Source organism: Saccopteryx leptura, chromosome 1, assembly GCF_036850995.1.
Source record: "Saccopteryx leptura isolate mSacLep1 chromosome 1, mSacLep1_pri_phased_curated, whole genome shotgun sequence".
NCBI lineage: Eukaryota > Metazoa > Chordata > Mammalia > Chiroptera > Emballonuridae > Saccopteryx > Saccopteryx leptura.
Genome location: NC_089503.1, coordinates 87,364,453 through 87,386,178, shown reverse-complemented (window position 1 = coordinate 87,386,178; position 21,726 = coordinate 87,364,453). Strand labels below are relative to the sequence as shown.

At 36.6% G+C, this 21,726-nt stretch overlaps 1 protein-coding gene across 2 annotated transcripts in view; it reads right to left on the bottom strand.

Moving 5' to 3' along the window:
* Positions 1-6,277: 6,277 nt before the first annotated feature.
* The window catches only part of CFAP300 (cilia and flagella associated protein 300), a 33,588-nt gene continuing 18,139 nt past the window's right edge, over positions 6,278-21,726 (bottom strand). For both annotated transcript variants that reach the window (XM_066371440.1, XM_066371448.1), the window contains 4 exons: positions 19,231-19,397; positions 15,291-15,463; positions 8,783-8,849; positions 6,278-7,125 (listed from right to left, as the gene is read on the bottom strand). In XM_066371440.1, the coding sequence (XP_066227537.1) occupies positions 6,997-7,125; positions 8,783-8,849; positions 15,291-15,463; positions 19,231-19,397 (536 nt within the window). In that variant the 3' untranslated portion in view covers positions 6,278-6,996. The remainder of the gene's footprint in view (positions 7,126-8,782; positions 8,850-15,290; positions 15,464-19,230; positions 19,398-21,726) is intronic.

The window sequence follows — 21,726 nt, the reverse complement described above, 5'->3', positions numbered from 1 at the left end:
TATCCACTGCGCCACCGCCTGGTCAGGCGCAATCTGAGTTTTAACAAGTCCCTGTAGGTAGTTCTAATGCACGCTAATGTTTGAGAATACTACTCTACATTATATTACACATTCTGTTTTTATTCTGTAAATATTAAATATATTGCTTTGTAAACATTATGCATCAAGGTAAATATTTTCACCATTTTATAAATATCCCTTTAATCTCATTGTTTATTGAATAAACATATCTAGTATATAACATGTTTTTGATAATTAAAAAAATTATTTATTTGGTAACATTTGTGTTGCAAAGGATCTCAAAAATGTCTTAAATCTTACCTGAAAGCTGAAAATCTTATTTTAAAGGATCTTTTAAGCAGTGATTCCAATTTGTTTCTAGTTTTAACATTCTGTGACAGTTTTTACATATGCATATCTTCAACGTGACATGTTTAATAAAAAAATGTTTTTAAAACCATTAAATTAAAGAGGAAATGTTGGATAATAAGAGTCAAACTTCAGAGTTCGGTATATTCTCAAAAGAAATTTATATTTTTTGATTTATTTATTGATTCCAGAGAGACAGAGAGGGGGAAGCATTTATTTGTTATTCCACTTAATTATGCATTCATTGGTTGCTTCCTGTATGTGCCCTCACTGGGGATTGAACCTGCAACCTTGGGGTTTCCTGCCGATGCTCTAACCAACTGAGATAACTGGCCAGGGTCAAAAGAAATTCAGTTTTTAACTTAATGAGTGTAAAAACATTTTTTTATGTGTGCAACACGTCACATTAAAGATGCAAATATGCTACCAAACTACTTTAAGTGGGTTGCTGCCTACATAGGCTGTGGCAGGTATTTTAGTTACATCTCCCTTCTGGCCTCCAGCTATTTAATGTATATGTGTATGTAAATGTGTGTGGTGGGGGGGTATGTGCATGTTTACTGAAATGTCTCCAGTCCCTCTGACCTTCCCAGAGGCATCAGACACTTGTCAGCTCGCACCTCAATTCCTGGCTGGTCTCCCAGGCTCCATCCGGCTTTTCCTACTCCCATCAATCTTCTATGATTCTACACCCATTTCCCTCAAGTGCCATTTTCACTCGTGCTCTCCACTCAGAGCTGCAAGAATTTCTGCATAGGCAGCAAGCCACCTGAAGTAATTTTCTTGAAACCTTGTTGGGGCCAGGCCTAGCTTAATGCTTTGTACAAAAACTTAAATGTTGTAGATAGGGTAAGTAATCTATCATATTTTGCCCTTTTAAAAGGTCTAGTGGGGTCTCTGGACCAGGAACTGGAAGTTCTGGTTTTGCCACTGAAGAGCTTTCATGGCTTTGGGCAAGTTATTTAACCCAGTACTGCCCAACAGAACTTTCTGTGATGAGGGGAAAGTTTTATATTTGTGTTAATACCAGAGCTACTAGCCACATGTGTAACTACTGAGCACCTGAAATGTGGCTAGTATGACTAAGAAATATAATTTCCTATTTCATATATGGCTAGTGACTACCATATTAGACAGAGCAGAATAATCTCTCAAGACCTCAAGTTCTTGTGTAAAAGGAGAGAGTTGGGTTAAGTGATCTCCTTTGCCTTTTAGTCTAAAATGCTGTTATTCTAATTCAGCACGAAAATTCATATGCACATTGTAAGAGTTCAAATTTTAACTTCAAAAACGGAATATATTCCTAATGAATCTTAAATTATACTTAAAGAAACAGAAATTATGTAAATGATTGTCACAAATGTTAATCATTTGTGTAGAGATGACTTCTTGGACAGTATATAGCATCCATTGTGACACTGAACTAGAGAACAACATGGGGTACTTGGCAAGGACTGAGAGGATGGAAAGGAGGTGATTAAAGAATTCAGAAACGACATCAAGTAAAGGTTTAAAAAGTGGGGCTGCTTAGGAAAAAAGACTGAGGAAGACAATAATTATATTCAAGTACATGAAGGGTTATTAGATGGAGATGATGTCTAGATGGTCTCCATTTATTAGACACAGTAGATATTAATCAATCTACTTTTCTAAGCATATCTGCTGCTCTATTCAAGGAAGTTTGTAATAATGCATGTATTTTCTACCACAACTCTATAGCAAGAAACATTCTCTCTGCCTAGAAATCTTTCCTCCCCTAAACGAACTCATGACTGACATTCCTTCCAAGGAGTGCTTCAGTTTCCCTTTCAGGGAAGCCTTTCATTATGATCATCCTTGACTGAGCATTCTGGGTGCCCTCAAAACTTCAATGGTATATTTAACCTTATTTTATATGTATGAAGTATTTTAAGAATAAATGTATTATTCTACAATATGTTAAGAGAATAAAGAGTGACAGTTGATAAAAAATTTGGTTTAATAAAAGTTAATTTATATTATCATAGGCTGTTTTCATTTTACTATTTCACATGCCTTTCTAGTAATGAAAAAGAAAAATAATTTCTAGATTCTCAGTGTTTGTTAAAGCCCAGTGAAATTTTTCCTCTTTACACACACACACACACAAAAGATAACAGGAATGGTAAGTTTCAAATTTATTTAAACCTAGTTTAGACTGCCTATTTGAATGAACTTTAACATGTGTGCCAAGTCAGGAGACTGAAGACTTACATTAGAGGCTATCAGGTATACCAACTGCTAGAGTCTGCCAGTTGAACACTGCTAAATGTGGCACTAAATGCAGTTTTTAGTGCTAATTAGTGCAGCTTCTACTGTAAAAGACAGCATACTTCCCTGTCTTTTATTCTTTCCTTTTTCTTTGTTGTTTTCATCTATTTTTTCTTCTCCCCCTCCCTCCCTTTTTTTTCTCCTTCCCTTTTTCTAAACTAGAAAAGAAGCAAAGTAGAACAGTGGTTTCTAACCCTGAAATTGCCCAACAGAATCAACATACATATGTGGAAATACACAAAATAATCGTCTACCTCATATAAAAAGTCAGAGCAATTAAAATAATAAGTACCATTTCAAACCCACCAGATTGAAAAATATTTAAAAACATGAGTTTGTCATGTCTCCAACAAAACTGCGTTTCTTGAGAGTAACTGGATATTTCTTTCTCTCATTGTACCTAACACTGTTATGAACACTAGAATGTAAACTCCCAAATAAAGAAACTTTGTCTGTTTTGTTCATTGCTGTCTTTTCAGTGCCTAGAAAGTGCCCAGCACATAGTAGGTAATCTATAAACTTTTGTGGAAGAATGATGTTGGTTCTCAATACTTGCTGATTAATTGGATGACTAAGAAGCCTTCAGGATCAATAGTTTTCATAAGAAGCCTCCAGACAGTTTTTAGAAACTTCAGACCTAGGATTTCAAAGTGGTAAGGCCTAGAGTTGGTTGAGCATGGATTGGGCAGGAATGAAAGGCAGGACAAGGGATTTCCCCTCTCTGACCACATCTTCCTACCACAGTTCCCACTTCCCAGTCCTCAGTACCTCAAACACCCAACACTTAATAATTCACTCGGTCACTAAACTTTTGAGGGCCCATATTTCATTTTTCTAATCTGCATTCCATTGTCACATACTTCATGACTCCAAAAAAGGTTTTCACTGCTATTAGCTTAGATCAGTCAATTCTGTGCTTTGACAATTACCATAATCTTCTGTTTGATCTTTGGACTTCGGACTTTCTTCACCCCAATTCATCACTGCCAGACTAATCTTTCCAGAATATCACTTTCATGATGCTGCTACCCTGCTTGAAAGTCTTTAATGACTGCTAACGTCATCTACTTAAAAGATTTAAATTTCTTAGCTTTGTACACAGCCCGCAGTGACCAGTTCCCCATTAATCTGTCTTCTCTGTGTTATTAGACAGACTCCTGAACAGGACTCCCCAGTTCCACCTAGCCAGTGAACTCCCGAAACCACCTTATGTTCTTCTTTCTCCATGTTTATATTTTTCCTCATGAGACCTAAGTGTCTCAAGTTCTCCAGTCTTTATCCTAAGTCCCTTTTTTGAATGTCTAAATTATAATTCTGTAAGCCTTCTCTTCTTAAGTCATTTTCAGAATTTCTGAAAAATGCTCTCAAGACTCAGAAAACCATTGGTGGTCACTTGTCACCATGGTCAGTTTCTCACTCCAGAATAATTGTTCACCCTGTTATTTCAACTTGCTCTTTCAAAGCTGGCTTCTACAGGCTGCTGCTGCTGATCTCCAGAGATAATTCTGTCCCAGGCACACTCCAAGGCTGTGGATCTAATTCCACACAGTACAGCTCCCTCCAGATTATACGAGTGTGCAAACTTTTACATGAGGGAGAGAGATAACTAGTGGAACGACTATACCGCTGAAGCTCTGTAACCCCAGTCACCCACCCTTCCTTGCCCCCTCACTCTCCACACCTGCAGTCACACTCCAGGGGTCAGCTTCTCTTCATCACATATATGCAGTCAGGGAACACATACTGAGTGTCAATTAGGTGCCAGGCAATATGCTAGGGGTTGAGGATACAGGGTGAACCAAATAGACACAGTTCCTGTTTTCATGACAGACATTAAATAATTACAAGTAGTTGAGCAAATAACTCTAAGTGCACAAAATGCTGCCAAAGAAATATGTGGAGTCCAAGCTTAGGTCCTCTATATTCTCTGGGGCTCAGAGAGAGGGAAAAAAGTGATCCCACTTCATATAGTCTATCTAGTTAAATTAATAAAAAATAATCTTTAGAAAAGCAATCCTGACCTTAAGGAAAACAGCTTTTTATATTATTATGCTGTTTAGCTTCAAATTTTTTTCATATTTCCTCAATAGAGAATGAAAAGAGGAAAAATTAACATTTAAACTATGTGCTTGGCACCATTCTAAGCTACATATATATTTTCATAATAACCTGTGAAGAAGTTCCTTAATTTCCCCATTTTACAGATGAGGCTACTAAGGCACAGAAAGGTGATAATTAGCTCAAAGTCACACAGCAAGTAATAGCAGAATTAAGAACCCAGGCAATTTTACTGCCTAGCTCAAATTCTTTATTACTTACCTCTTAATACAGAAAATTTGCATAATCACATTAGGTCATTAAGATTATTTTCCCAAAGCAATGGATCAATTTTTTTTTTCTTGTGACAGAAACAGAGAGAGAGAGAGAGAGAGACAGAGAGACAGAGAGAGGTACATATAGGGACAGACAGGCAGGAAGGGGAGAGATGAGAAGCATCAATTCTTTATTGCATCTCCTTAGTTGTTCATTGATTGCTTTCTTATATGTGCCGTGATCAGGGGGCTATAGCAGACCGAGTGAATCCTTGCTCAGGCCAGCAACCTTGGGCTTCAAGCCAGCAACCTTTGGGCTCAAGCCAACGACCATGGGATCTTGTCTATGATCCCATGCTCAAGTTAGTGACCCCGCACTTAAGCTGGTGAGACTGCACTTAAGCCTGATAAGCCAGTGCTCAAACCAGATGAGCCCACGCTCAAGCCAGCCACTTTAGGGTTTCAAACCTGGGTCCTCTGAATCCCAGTCTGATGCTCTATCCACTGTGCCACCACCTGCTCAAGCTTAGTCTTCTTTCAAAGGTTTATTCTACCTCTTAAAACGGAGAATATTGGTAACCTCTCAGAATCAGTTCCGTACCATCTGCCTCTGAACTTTCACTCCAGAGTGAGGCTCAGAGCAGTCTGCCATATCATGTTTCTCCATTCAGTTGGACTTTTCTCCTCTTCAGATGTTAAAACCCCACCCATTCCTCTGTAGAAACCAGACAAAGCCCTTCCCAGGTCTTCTTCATAATGATCTCTTCCATCTCTGAATTCATGTAACAATCACTGTTCACAGACACACTCCTATAGATAACCTTATCTACTCAGTTTCAGGGAGCATACCTTTCCCCAAAGTAAATAGTACAATGCCTTGCATAAAACTGGTACTCAGAAAGAATTGATTGACTAATTGATAAAGAAAGGGTCCCCAGATTGTAGGGGTTCTTTGTGGCAGGCAGCAAGACTGGTAACAAATAGATATTGTAGTTCTTGATTTTATGTTTTTTATATGATTTTTTAAAATCTATGGATATTCTGAACATATGTGGAAAACAGTCATTCAATATATGTTTAAAGTGCTAGGTGTTCAAAAGTAAAATAAACTCTCTACACCCAAATTGTCAGTTGCCTTCCAGACATAGAGCCACAAGTTCAAGTCCAAGATTATCATACTTATCCCTACAACACAAAAACAAACATGCCACACTTGCCCTCTTCTAAGTCTCAACATTTCTTGCAAGCTCTCCATCACCTTTGGGATGCACATCAATTACTTTTTCCATTTAAAAAATCTAATTAAAAAAAAAATCTAATTCTATGAACACAATGAGAAAATAGTTCTAAGAGACCCTGTTCTTGACTCTTTTGGCCAACTAAATAATACCATCAGGCAACTCTCTCTGATTACATGTAGATCTTATATTAGCTGTGGGGCAGCTGCAATTTTAATTTATTATGTGCTAAAGGAGTTTACAATTACCTACTTTCAGAACATTATTTTTTTTATTAAGAATTTTAAGTGGGACAAATGCATCAAAGTAATAGTTATGCTTTTTACAGCCCATGAGATATAAATCTTTATGCAGTGTAGAAATATATTTAAATAAAATTCAAATTAAGAAAGCTAACAATTCATATTGACTATCAGTGGTAGAAATGTATAGTCTTTTGCCACAAATTCAATCCAGAATTAATTAGCTTCTAAATTAAATTTCTGGGAAATGTAAGGACTCACTTGAATCTTAATGTAACAAAAATGAAACAGAGTTTTAGTTCTTTGTAACTTTCTGTAAAGATTCTCCAAATATATTGATACAGATTATGTTAGAAATGGAGCCTGGTGCCCATGTTAGCTTTCCAACAAATTTAAAGAAAAACTCTTGGCATTTGTTTGCTTCTGCTCCAAATGGGTTCTTTACATTTTACTTGAAAAACTTGCAAACTAATTATTTATCTATATCAGTTTTAAAATAAAAAATTGCTAAATTAAAAATAGTAAACAGAACCTGAAAGAATACTGTTAAGACATTTCCCCTATGCCGTAACAGTGGTATAAAACATGAACGTGACGCTTGAAAGGATCCACAATAAAGTAAGAAAATGTCTGTTCATGACTCTTTGTTGAAGGATAGCACACACCATCAGAATCCTGAAAAAGATAAACATAAATTATTTACTATACAACTACATTTAAATAATAATCAACATATTTAACTAATATATTTTCTGTTAAAATGTCATGAAATAGATATCAAATCTTTGACAGTAAATTGGCAGTTAACTAATTTTTAAAAATATTAACAGTACAGCCTACTATGCTGACAATACATATGTATGATATTACAGAAAAATATAATTCTTAACCTTAAGTCATTTACAGTTCAGCCTGACCAGGTGGTAGTGCAATGGAGAGAGTGTTGGCTTGGGACACTGAGGACCCAGGTTCAAAACCCCGAGGTCACTGGCTTGAGCGCGGGCTCATCCAGCTAGAGTACGGGGTTGCCAGCTTGAGCGTGGGATCATAGACATGGCCTCATGGTTGCTGGCTTAAAACTCAAGGTCTCTGGCTTCAGCCCAAGATCTCTGGCTTGAGCAAGGGATCACTGGTTCAGCTGGGGCACCTCCATCAAGGCACATATGAGAAAGCAAATCAATGAACAACTAAGGTGCCACAAGTATGAGTTGATGCTTTTCTTTTTTTTTTTTTCCTGGTCTGTCCCACTTTATTATTTTTTTCTTTTTTCTTTTTTGTATTTTTCTGAAGTTGGAAATGGGGAGGCAGTCAGACAGACTCCCACATGTGCCCGACCGGGATCCACTCGGCACACCCACCAGGGGCGATGCTCTGCCCACCAGGGGGCGATGCTCTGCCCCTCCGGGGCATCGCTCTGTTGCAACCAGGGCCATTCTAGCACCTGAGGCAGAGGCCACAGAGCCATCCTCAGCGCCCGGGCCAACTTTGCTCCAATGGAGCCTCCGCTGCGGGAGGGGAAGAGAGAGACAGAGAGGAAGGAGAGGGGAGAGGGGTGGAGAAGCAGATGGGCGCCTCTCCTGTGTGCCCTGGCAGGGAATTGAACCTGGGACTCCTGCACGCTAGGCCGACGCTCTACCACTGAGCCAACCGGCCAGGGCGTGAGTTGATACTTCTCATCTCTCTCCCTTCCTGTCTGTCTGTTCCTGTCTATCTCCCCCCGCCCCCTCTCGCTTGCTTAAAAAAAAAGAAAAGAAACTATAGTCCTAGAGGAAATTCTGTCTTTTGAAAAAGTGCTTATAAAGTACTAATATTGCAAAAATTTCTATTTTGCAATTTTCTTCTATCTTTGCTTTCTTTTAAAACATGATCCATATGTACTATGAGTAACTGTTTCTTTTGTTTATCAACAAAAAACACCTAACCCAGCACAGTAGCTAATATACAGTAAATAATCAATAAATATTGAACAGGTTGAATGAGGATACTTAGAAAATGCTTCAGATGTGCCAATAACCAATTCTGTGATATAAAGACATTTATGACATTCTTACTTATTTGACCTATAAATTGTTGTCTGATAGAAAACTATATTTCATTCCATCTGAGTCACAGATTCAGCTTTTAACTAAGTAAAGACTATTATTAGACATGTACAACAGAAAGGAAGGTAGGGAAAAAAGTTCATACTATTCTCCAAATCAACTTTTAACAAAAAAGCTAAATTTTATTTCTTTTTAGGCAAAACATAACCCTAGTGTCTGACTCCAGTTATAACAACCCCATTAATAGCAAGTAATTAAATTCATTGGCAACAAATTTCCCCTCCACTTACATATGCTGTAACTTTAAAGATGAAAGACGTAATTTGTATTTCCTTGGTTTGAGGATTCTTTCGAACACTAAAATAGGGAGAAAAGGTATATTTTAAATATAACAAGTACTGGCATTATACATTTGTACATTTAAAATACTGATACCTCTGATACCTTTTAATATTCAGGTGTTGTTTTTTTGTTTGTTTGTTTGTTTTTGTATTTTTCCGAAGTTAGAAGCAGGGAGGCAGTCAGACAGACTCCCGTATGCACCTGACGGAAATCCACCCGGCATGCCCACCAGGGGGCAATGCTCTGCCCATCTGGGGTGTTGCTCCATTGTGGCTGGAGCCATTCTAGCACCTGAGACGGAGGCCATGGAGCCATCCTCAGTGCCCAGGCCAACTTTGCTCCAGTTGAGCCTTGGCCACAGGACGGGAAGAGAGAGATAGAGAGGAAGGAGAGGGGGAGGGGTGGAGAAGCAGATGGGCACTTCTCCTGCATGCCCTGACTGGGAATTGAACTTGGGACTTCCACACGCAGGGCTGATGCCCTACCACTGAGCCAATTGGCCAGTGCCTATTCAGGTGTTTTTAATGATACACAACATGAAAATATATATGCTCCAGCTAAAGTGGTTTGAAAGAATGGCATCTGTGATTTCATTCAAGAATGATGCAAAGTTAACTGAGTTGAAATTGCAGAATATCGAATTTTAGAAGATTGAGGTCAGTCTGAGACTCAAATGATGAAATGACACCCAGGCTAGAGATAATTTCTTACATGTAAACGAGGCATACTATGGTTCCTTCTAGGATTATAGGAGAATCAAGTAAAATAATGTACTATATATGGAAACTATTTGTTAAATTCTGTATTACTAAATTTTACAATATTAAAAGCATTTTTTCTCAGTAGCTGTCTTTCAGTTACACTCCCAGAAAAGATTACCTGTGGCAATATATAGTGAGGAAGCAAAGTGAGGATTGAGGAAATAAGCTGCAGATATCTACATATAAATACATACATATTATATTTACAATGCTTTATAATCTGCAAAGTACCTTTGCATAATTTACCTCATTAGGATCACACAATTCAGTGAGGAAGGTGTTACTTTGCCAATTTTATAAACAATAGAACTAGAAAAGTTAAATGACATATTTTAAGATACTCCAATTATAGTGGTATTTCTGGGAATAGAACTAGATGACACAGAGTCCAGTTCTCTTTTCCTACACTCACCTGTTTATTCTATACCCACACTCTATACATACATCTGTGTCAAGGGTATTTATTATTCAAGTGTGTCATGTGTAGGCTAAATTTAAAGGAAGAGATCCCTTTTCTTACTTCAATCAGGTGAAAGCATTGCTTCTCCCTCACTACTTATGTAAAAGCAATGGGAGAGAGAAAGAAGGTGGCCTTTGTGGGAGGGTGTGTGTGTGCATGTGTGTGTGTTTGAACTTCTGCACCCACTGGGAATGGCCAGATCTAAGCGATTTCAAGATTCTTAGGCAATTTTCATCTCTAAAACATTTCAATCCAATTTAAAACCAGGAATCACATAATTTAATTGGTTTCCATATCTCTATGACATGGGTTGTAGTCATTTTCTTTTATTTCCCTAATATCCAAGATATACTTTTTAAAAAGTTGAAGACTACATTTTAAAATGTTGTGCTATAACTATTACATATAAAACACTTTTATACACCTACATAGACACCCAGACCAAATACAGAACGTATCTATGGTTATATCTAATTTTAATTATTGATCTGGTTCCTGGCCTGTTGGCTCGGTGGATAAAGTGTCGACTTGGCATGTAGACACCCCAAGTTTGATTCCTGGTCAGGGCACAAATGAGAAGCAACTGTCTACTTCTCCTCCTTTCTCTCCCCCTGCTCTTTCTTTGCCTCTCACAGCCAGTGGATAAATTGGTTAGAATGTTGGCCCCTGGCACTGAGGATAACTGGTTGATTCGAGCATCAGCCCCAGACAGGGGTTGCTGGGTGGATCCCAGTCAGGGTGTATGTGGGAATCTGTTTCTCTGTCTCCCCTTCTCTCACTTAAAAAAAAAATAACCACTTAACACATACTGATATGTACCATTAGTGTATTATTAAAAAAAAACAAACCCTACAATTTTATAATTGTAATTACAAATTCTAATAATTTTATACATTAGAAGTTGGTTCCTAACAGAAATGAATCATATTACTCCATTTTATTACCTCTAATTTTATATTGTTATTACTTTAAAATATCTCATAAGGTAATTTGTCTAATTTTTTATAGGTTAAGTAACAGTATAACCTGTCTGGTATCTCTTAAGAAAAAAAGAAAAGAAAATACAAAGTAATATTCATTAATGACCTCAGGTATGCTACTAATAATTGCATTATATCAGATTTTTAGCAATCACTGACTCACTCTCCAGATAACTATGGTTTTTAAGGATGCTGGGACATAATTCCCATATAGTTCTCTTTAAAAGTGTAATTATATTAATGATCTAGAAATAAAATATAATAAGTGTTTTATTACTAATATTATTTATGCTGATTTCTTAGGCAGTGTCATATTGACTCTAAACATGGTATACAGATCACACTAGGTAAGTCTGATCATTGTAAGAAACAAGAATCCCACTGCTTAATTAGCATTCGAAGGCCATAATCTAAGCCTCTCAGTTCAAATCATAAAATTTCACATCTAAGACAGATATATGGTTCAGGGAACCTCTCCAAAAACTTTGATAAGAGCATGTCTCTAATGTCTAAAATAGAAAAGACAAAGGCATTAGTAACTTTATGATTATTTCTGCAAAGCTATTTTTGAAATATAATGAAACAATCATTTGTTCTCTAAGAAAATGGGTCTAAAATATTGTCTATGTTATTTAAGGAACCATAATACTTAAAAAGTAGGCATTTTTCAAAACATTTAAAAGGTATCTTTTATAGGACTTGTAATAATGGATAAAGGATAAAATATCTCAAGAATATTTTTATCCCTTTGTTTGAGCCAGACACTCCTAAAATCAGGCTCTGTCATGTGCCCCAATACCCACAAACGTAAGAATGGACTTCTTTACCAGAATGGATTAGTGATGATATTTATCTAGAACAAGGGTCCCCAAACTATGACCTGCGGGCCACATGCGGCCCCCTGAGGCCGTTTATCCGGCCCCCACAGCACTTCTGGAAGGGGCACCTCTTTCACTGGTGGTCAGTGAGAGGAGCACTGTATGTGGTGGCGCCGCAAAGCGCAGCGTCGCTCACGTACAGTACTACTTCCAGTGACGCGGGATGGACGCCTCACGGCTCCAGAAGTGTGTCATATCACTTGTTACGGCTAGCAGTGACAAATATGGAATTGGACATTGACCATCTCATTAGCCGAAAGCAAACCCATAGTTCCCATTGAAATACTGGTCAGTTTGTTGATTTAAATTTACTTGTTCTTTATTTTAAATATTGTATTTGTTCCCGTTTTGTTTTTTTACTTTAAAATATGTGCAGTGTGCATAGGGATTTGTTCATAGTTTTTTTAATAGTCCGGCCCTCCAACAGTCTGAGGGACAGTGAACTGGCCTCCTGTGTAAAAAGTTTGGGGACCCCTGATCTAGAAGGCCTGGTTAGAAACTGTAAAGCAGCTACTGTATGTATGACTAGAAAGATAGCAGATGTTTTTCTAAATAATGCAAAAGCATCCAAATTTCAGGTAAAGGAACAGGAAAAATACCCTTCTTGGTTAAAGTGGCTTGTACAAATAACTTGATTGGATATATGTCTCACAATTCTGAGAAATTACTGATGAAAATTCAAGTTCCATCTGTGTCCTCTACTTATATATGCCTTGATAACTGCTATATGGATCCCCCTACATCTTTACCTTACCCAAGTGACACAGCAACTGACCCAAATCAGCATAACTATGTTAGAAGCCACAGCAGTGATATAGCTCTTAAGGGACTTTGAGATATTGTACTCCTCCCATTGCTTTGTTTTAACACCTCAGCAACCATAAGCAAATATTTATTCTAATTATAATTTTCTATTGAAGTTGCTCTGGAAAGACAATTTCATATCCCCTCCTCATTTAGCAAAGAAATTCATAAGCATGTTTACATTTCAATCATGAGAGAAATAATCTTGGTTTTCAAAAAAACGTTGTGCTGTAATTGGGCTGGGCTCCTTCTTAGCCTCCCCAACGTGAGGACTTGTTGTGCATCTCCACTGACCTGGGAGCAGACTGCCCTCTTCTTTGCTGGCCCTCATGACTCTATTCATCAAGGCTTTTCCCTGACTGCTGACATTGACAATTTCCTCTTTTGAATTTCTGGAGTAGTTTTTAAAATATAAAGAGCTATAATCATTTGCATAGAATTAATTGAACATTTGATTATATAAAAATTCTACTGAAAAAAAATTTTAAACATTACTTTACTATTATTTAATGTTAGTTTGTTGTAATTTCCTTAAGGTCAAGCACTGTCTGATGCTCCTCTTATAGTCTCTTTAGAGTTTGGCAGAGTTCTGTGCACAATATTAACACTTCCTGGCTGCCTGATTAAGTGATTCCATGAACACAAATCATATTTGTTTGTAAGAGGTTGAATTTTGGCTACTCATTTAACAAGTGGCCATTACTCTTTGAATTATACTTTTTTTTTTAAGTGAGAGGAGGTAGATGGAGACACACTCCCACATGCACCCTGACCAGGATCCACCTGGCAACCCCCATCTGGGGTTGATGCTCTAACCAGCCAAACTATCCTTAGCACCTGGGGCTGATACTTAAACCAACTGAGTCACTGGCTGCAAGAGAAGAAGAGAAGCAGATGGTCGCTTTTCCTGTGTGCCCTGACCAGGAGTCAAACCTTGGATGTCCACACACATGGCCGATGCTCTATCCACTGTGCCAACCAGCCAGGGCCGAGTCATACTTTTTCTTAGCACCCAAAGAGTGTACAAGAGAAGCACATGTGAGAATCCATGGAAGGAAATGTTGGGGAAAACAGAAATTACTTTAATGTTTCGGTTCTAAAGCTACTTCTATTTTAAATATCTCCAATAGAATTTCCTCTTCCATAGTGCATGTTAGTGAGGAATTCCACAGGTTCATGAAGGTGATGAGGGACAACACACTGTGATAATGGTGGTGGTGTGCGTGTGTGTATAATGGAAAGTATCTGTAGAGAGTGCTAGAAGCAGTCCAAGTTTTCATGAGCTGCAAATGATAAGGACACAGTATATTTAATATAGAAGGTATATGCTTTTTCTGAAATTCTTTTTCTAACAATTTTTCTTCCAACAATCTTTAGTAACTTTTCATAAAAATTAGAGACTGTTTAAGAAATGTTGTTTTTAAAACCATATATCAGAAATTAATTAAATAAAATAGCTAAAGCATGCAGTTTATTGTACAGCTATATGACACATGGAGTAGGTAAGAAAATCAAAGTGTTGAGTATGATTAAGAAACAATCAAGAGTTTGTTAAGAAGCAAATTCTGTTGTTTTCTTAGTAAATTTTATAATTAAACTCTGGGACCCTTTGTTTTACTTGTTCCTATCCCCTTTGCCTATAAAGATGATCCAATATCTTCATCACTGAAAACCCAATGAGAGATCTTTCACTTCATTTAAAAGTATAAATAAGACTTGTACAGTTTTTATCCTCCTTTCATCTTCAAAAAGAAGATGAGCAGGCAGTGGCACCATAGATAGAGCATCAGCCTGGGATGCAGAGGACCCAGGTTCGAAACCCCAAGGTCACCAGCTTGAATGTGGGCTCATCTGGCTTGAGCGTGGGCCCACCAGCTTGAGTGGGTTCATAGACATGACCCATGGTCGCTGGCTTGAGCTTAAGGTCTCTGGCTTGGTGGCAGCCCCCTGGGTCAAGGCACATATGAGAAAGCAATCAATTAACAAATAAGGTGCCACAAGTATGAGTTGATGCTTCTCTTCTCTCTCCCTTCCTATCTGTTGGTCCCTCTCTTTCTCTCATTCTCTCTCACTAAAAAATAAAATAAAATAAAATTTAAAAAGTTACCCCCTAGTAGAATACCTTAAACAAACTGGGATATGGCATTAGTTTGAAAAGTAAATATTACATACCTACATGAAAATTCTTCCATCTCCCTAGAACAAAAGTAATTTTTTCCCCTTTTTTTATTTTTTAAACTATTAGCCAAGCAAATTCAAACACCCTGAGAGATCTCATGTTCTCTTGAAATTTAAAGGAGGTCTGGGGTAAAAAAGGAAGATGGCAGTTGCTAATGAGGAAACAAGGAGAGGCAGATGAAGAATGAGGGGACTGGGCACTAAAAGAGGGTCAAGGAAATCTAGATATTTCATAGCCTAGAAGAGGAGGAGCCTATGATAAGGGGGTCATGATAATGCTATTTTTATACACTTTGGTTGCTAACAGGACCACAAACAGATTCCAGGTAATCCACCATTGATAAACACATCATTTACTCTATTAACCAGAGGTTTACATTTGTAATCTAGGTTACCTCACAAGATCCTTATAGATAAGCTTTGTTGTTTCCAGATATGGATTAAGCACATCCTCATATTGACAAAGGGCTCCACCAAGGCAAAGATGTTTGAAAAGACAAAACAGGAACTCTTCTCTATCTCGTTGGCTGAATATTTCATATTTTTCTGAGTCTTCTACTAGCAAAACCTATGTAAGATGATAAAATTCTTCTTAATGTAACATAATACAAGGTTCTAATTTTTATTTTTTTTGAAAGTTTCAACTTACATATCTTAAGATAATCTTAGTGCTACTTTAATAACCAATGCTGAGGTAATTTAAGAAAGGGATTTGTGAGACCGGTAGCACTTATTTTCATCCCATTTTATCACTAGGTACTGACCTTCAATGAAAGAAAGAAATCTAAAGCTAAGCCTTTTCTTCTACTTTATTTCTTAGTTATAGTTTATATTTTAAGTAATTGTTTTAGTGCTATTGCAATTTAGTGCTGAGTCAACTTAAATCTTATTTGGAAACAATAGGAACACAAATAAATGAAAAAAATCTCTCCATTGCATTAGGTCTGTAACCTTTGCTTTTATGGGGGCCAAACACAGTGGTCCTTTTCTAAGTCCTCTCACCTTACAGTGTTTGGATCACTACTTTCCTTAACCTCCAGTTACTCTATTTTGAACTATTCAGGTAATTAGAGCCCCATAACCACCTCTCCTTTTCCTGCTCTCCTTTAATATCACCTTACACATCACCAATCTACATTGACCTTTTCTGTCTTGAGACCTTGCTTCCACTTTCAGAAAATAGTGTGACTAGGTCTGATGGAGGGAATTTTCTTATACCATTGGGCAGTACAGATAATTAATTGATTTGTTGACAAGGTGATAAATGTATGTTAAAACATATATTCTTTTATTAAATTGCTTATATCTTACCTACTTAAAAAAAGTATAATAGCTGACAATATAAAATAAGATAAAAATAATAAAAGACAAAAAACTGTTAACCAAGAAATAAAATGGGAAGAGGAAATAAATACAATAAGGAACTCTAAATGGAGAAAAGCTATAAAAATTGTACATATACATTTTACCCCGATCTTGAGTGAAAATCCATCACAAGGTCATTACATGAGGTATTTTAAAAAATAATAAACACTATGGTGTTGTCTATATAGTTTACTTATAATGACTTGATGAAAGCCAAAGACACTTATAGTGAAAGATGGGTAAGGGGAAGCGGTCCATAGTTTCCCTCTCTCTGGGTGTGCCACTTGCACATCTCCTTTTTCTCCCTCCCTTCTCCTCTGTAAGGAATGATATGATACTCAAGTCCAAGTCTGTAGCTGCCTAAAGATCTGGCTTACTACAAGGGTGTGACTGAGCCCTTAAGAATGAATAGTTTAAATATGTAATGACAGAAGATGATTTGACTTTTGGTGGTAGGCACACAATGCAAATGCAACATATAGATCATATATTATAGAAGGGTACTCTTAAAACCTATATAGTCTTATTAAACAATGTCTCTCCAATAAGTTTACTTTATAAAAATAAACAGTTAACATATTCCTTATGAGCATTCTCATATATTGAATTGATTAGGCTGTGTAACTTACAAATTAAAATAATTAGAAAAAGTTTTTGGAATAAATGTTAAAACAATAATATTCTACAGTTACTCTCACTCTCCATTCATATACAGATCTGTTCAGTTGTATGGCTAATGAGCTGAACTTCTGAGCCGCGGTCAGGAAGGAGGTTATTATTATCAGTACTTATGTTACTCACTGTGCCAACAGAATTTGCATTGCTGCACAGTGGGGACCCTTTTTATTTCAGGCCAAATCTGGAAGATATTTATTTTTCAGCCAGAAAGCAACCAAGTTAAAACATTCCCTGTTGCCACAGAGTAGCCAAGAACACAAGAGCTAAAAATACAGGCAACTTATAGAAAAACACTGAGTCCCAGCACTTCCTAAATAGAAGTGCTATTCATGGCATAAATAAGACAGGCCACCGCAGGCAGTTTTCAGAGTATACTTTGTTGGAAGGAAAATCTTCCTTTTAAAAAGTCCATTGCTGAGGCTCTCTCTGTAGAAGTGTTGATGAACTCTCCAAAATTAGGGGTAAGGACTTTGACACAAATAGATTAAGAATGCCAACACAGATCTGAGACAAAGAGCTGAGATTAGACATACCTCAAAGGAGAAAAACCCAGACTAGATCAAATACTTTCTGAATGATAATTTCTAATCCTTGTTAAGGAGCAGTCATTAATATCAGATTTCCCACTGTATATTTACATTATCTTGTTGTACATAAATATATTACATTTCACCTAAGACCAAACTATATATAGTCTCATTCAATTGGGTAAATTTGGTTATTCTTAATTAGTTTATTTTATTTTCTCAAACTAAGAGTTCTTTTAGGTATTGTACTAGTGTAGATCAATGTATAGACTAGCTGGATTCTTCCTGGTCTCCTACAGACAAGATTGCTATGTCTGTTATGGTGTATCAGTAGCTCCTATCTGGATTTGCAATACATTAAACTTGTACATCTCATCTCCCTTCTCACTTAATGCAGAATGCTAACAGTAATTAGTAGTAGTTGTTAATATTATCAAAAGCTTACTAAGTGCTATATATAGTGCTATGCACTTTAAGTGCATTATCTCACATAATTCTTACACTATTCCCATTTTATAGAGAAAGAAACTGAGGCTTAGAAAGAGGTTAAATATCAGTTATTAAGTGGAAGAGCCTGGATTTGAACCTATGTATATTTGATAACAAAGCCCTATATTGTTATCACTTTGTAAATACTCTTTTTCAATAATCAAAATAATGATAATAGTATTTAAAAAACATTTTATACTTTTCCCCCCTTTTTAAAAGACTTTATTCATTTCAGAAAGAGAAAGAGAAGCAGGAAGCATCCACTCTCCTATGTGCCTTGACCAGGCAAGCCCAAGGTTTCAAATCAGTGACTTCAACATTCTAGGACCAAACTTTTTACACAGGGGGCCAGTTCACTGTCCCTCAGACCGTTGGAGGGCCGCCACATACAGTGCTTCTCTCACTGACCACCAGTGAAAGAGGTGCCAGTACAGGAAGTGCGGCGAGGGCCAGATAAATGGCTTCAGGGGGCCGCATGCGGCCCACGGGCCGTAGTTTGGGGACGCCTGCAATGTTTTATCCACTGCGCCACCACAGGTCAGGCACATTTCATACTTTTTAAAAAGTGCTTTTTCCACTCATTTTCTCAATGATTTCTGGAAGAAGATAGAACGGACATTTCAATCTTCATGTTATACAGGAAAAATCTTGAGGCTCAAGATATTGAATGATTTGCATATGGTTATTATTGTCTTGTAAATAATAACTCAGAAATTAGATAAATAATCTATGACTTCTGATTTCAAATTCAGTAACCCTCTCACTAAAACAAAAATTAACATTAAATAATATGGCTTTTTTTATTTCAGTGATGAGATAAGGTTCTTTTACTCCAGGTATGTTTTCAAATACTCATTTGATATGTTAAGAGCCCCACATTGAAGAAAAATAGCTATCAATTACATAGAACAGGGTTTCTCTACGTTAGCACTATTGGCATTTTGGGCCAGATAACTACGTTCTGAGGGGCTGTCCTGTGTATTGTATGATGTTTAGCAGCATTCTGGACTTCAATCCATTAGATGTCAGTAGCACCTGTTTGAGAACCACTAAAATACACAAATAATTAAGTTGACAGTAAAAGTCTCATCCAAAAAGAAACATACCAATGTAATGATTATTACTGATCATTATTCATTGATAAAGGATATTTTAAGGGTTTTAGACAGGTAAAAGTTAGAAAAATAGAAAAAAAGAGAAAAAAATAGGTAAAGTTATTGACATAAAGCATTTCCTGAAATAAACTTCTATTGTGAAATTTTAAAATTGTCCTTACCTTTCGTAACTCATCAGAAATAAGAAAAGGATCACAAAAAGAATCTAAACACTTAACAATATGTCCACTTTCTCGTACAATATCTTCACTGTATAACCGTTTAAAAAATGACATTGAAAGCTGTGTGCAAGGAATGTTTATAGCTTCGATTTTTTTCACTTCAGTTCCTGAAAAAAGACATTTTATAGACATATAAAAATTTAGCATTCTCAGTTATTTCCAAAACAAGTATTACTATGCAGAGGTTCAAAATAATGAAATTTGACACATTTTGATATATTTAAATAGTATATTAGTTTAGGGATTTTATTAAATTCTTTTTTTAATGTTTATTTTACTAACTTTAGAGAGAGAGGATAGGGAGAAAGAGAGAGAAAGAGAGAGAGACAGGAATATCAATCTATTTTATGTTCCTGTATGTACCTTGACCCGGGATTGAACTGCAGCCTCTGTGCTACGGGACAATGAGCTAACCAACCGGGCAATACAGCCAGGGTAATTTTTTTAAAATTGATTTTTTAGAGAGAGGAAAGGAGAGAGCGAGATAGAGATAAGAACATCGATCTGTTCCTGTATGTGCCCTGACCCGGATTCACACTGGCAACCTCTGTGTTTTGGGATGATGCTCTAGCTAACTAACCAACAGGAATATTAAATTCTTATTTTGCAACTTTAAAAAGTTTTATTTATCATTAAAAATTTACAACAAAATTTCATCATTTCAAGCCTAGATGAAGCATATGTAAAGTAGTAAATGCTTTAAAATAAAATAATTTTTTGCATAGCAAGGGCTTCTTAGATTAGTTTTAAAGTATATATCAGAATTGCCTATAAAAGCACAGGAATTAATTTATACAATTTTGGATTTGTATTATGCTTAATGCATATTAAAAATTTTTAATTAACTAATGGGTATTTCTAAAGTCCTTGAGGGTATCTTGAAAATGTTCCTTTCCACTTAAAATTTTCTTCATTGTGATCTCATTTACAGTGTTTATTGACAAAAAAAAAGCTTTTTCTTTTTAAGGTAAATTTCAAACCAGGCCTTAATCATGAGTTTGGGATTAGAGAAATTTGAATTCATAGTGCTTTGTCTAGTTTTCCTTTGTAGTACTCGTTCTTCCCCCTCCCCACCAATTTCCTGATGTATTTCCCATTACTAGAAGTTCTATTAATTTTAGAAATACGTAAATATTAAAATGAATATTTTTATTATTGCCCCAGTGAATCACATGGTCAATTTTTTTTTTATGGACACATGTAGTATACACATGCTCTCACTCAGATATAGAAAGGTGGCATTCTTCTTCTTCAAACTTTTAGGGAGATTACAGACAGAGGTGTGGTGGTCCTTGGTGTATCCTCTCCCAGCACTTTTGCCAGACCTTTACTGAGAAGTTGCTTGATATTCAGAGAAGTAATGTTGGCGATTATTTATACTTCCTCCCTCTAGCTATACATCCAGAGTTCTGCTAGAACCTGAGCTGGGCTAGCGTAAAGGAAGAAGGATGTCCAGAGCCAGAAATTGTATACGCTTCAGTAATTTTGAAAGCAATGCTGCTAAGAAAAGCTCTGGTTTGGAGGTAAGATCTTCTGGGGAGATTAAAGGGAAAAGACCACAGAAAACGATGAGTAGGTCTAAGCAGTATTAGAAAACCAAAGAACAAGAGCAGTGGAGAGCAAGACACTCTTCAAAGATGGGTTGGTGCCACAGATTGAAGGACTATCACTGGGCAACTTGCCATTTTAACAAATGTACACAAACTCTGATTTAAAGAGTGACAGGAGGGTTTGGATAGTGAGAAAAGGTAATTAAATATAAACTACTTAATCTGAAGCATAGAAATAGCATTTACTATGGACTGAATTATGTCCCTATAAACATAATCAAATGTCAAAATGACCTGGAGATGTTTTCTCTGAATCTATGTACTCTAATTGATCAATGTCACCCTGTTAAAATTAATTGTCTAAAAAAAAAAATTAACATTTTAAAGCCCTAACTACCAAAGTAATGGTATTTGGACATGGGCCCTTAGGAAATAATTAGGGTTAGATAAAGTCATGGGGTTAGAAGTTCAACATATGGATTTTAAAGGGACATGATTCAGTTCATAGCATTCTGCCCTGGACCTCAAAATTCATGTCCTTCTCATAGGGAAAATACATTTGTTCTGCCCTAACAGCACCAAAGGTCTTAATCACCCCAGCATCAACTTTAAAGTCTAAAAATGATTCATCCTGAGCCAAAATTCCTCTCCAGCTATGAACTGGTAAAATCAGACAGTTATGTGCTTCCAAAATACAATGGTGAGACAGGCATAGAGATAGACCTTTCCATTCCAAAAGGGAGAAATAGGAAAGAAGGAAGGAATGATGGTTCCAAGCAAGCCTAAAATTTATCAAGGCAAATTTCATTAGATGTTAAGCCCCAAGAGTAATCCTTTTCGGTTCAATGCAGTGCATTCCAGATACACCAAGGCAGTGGTCACAGCT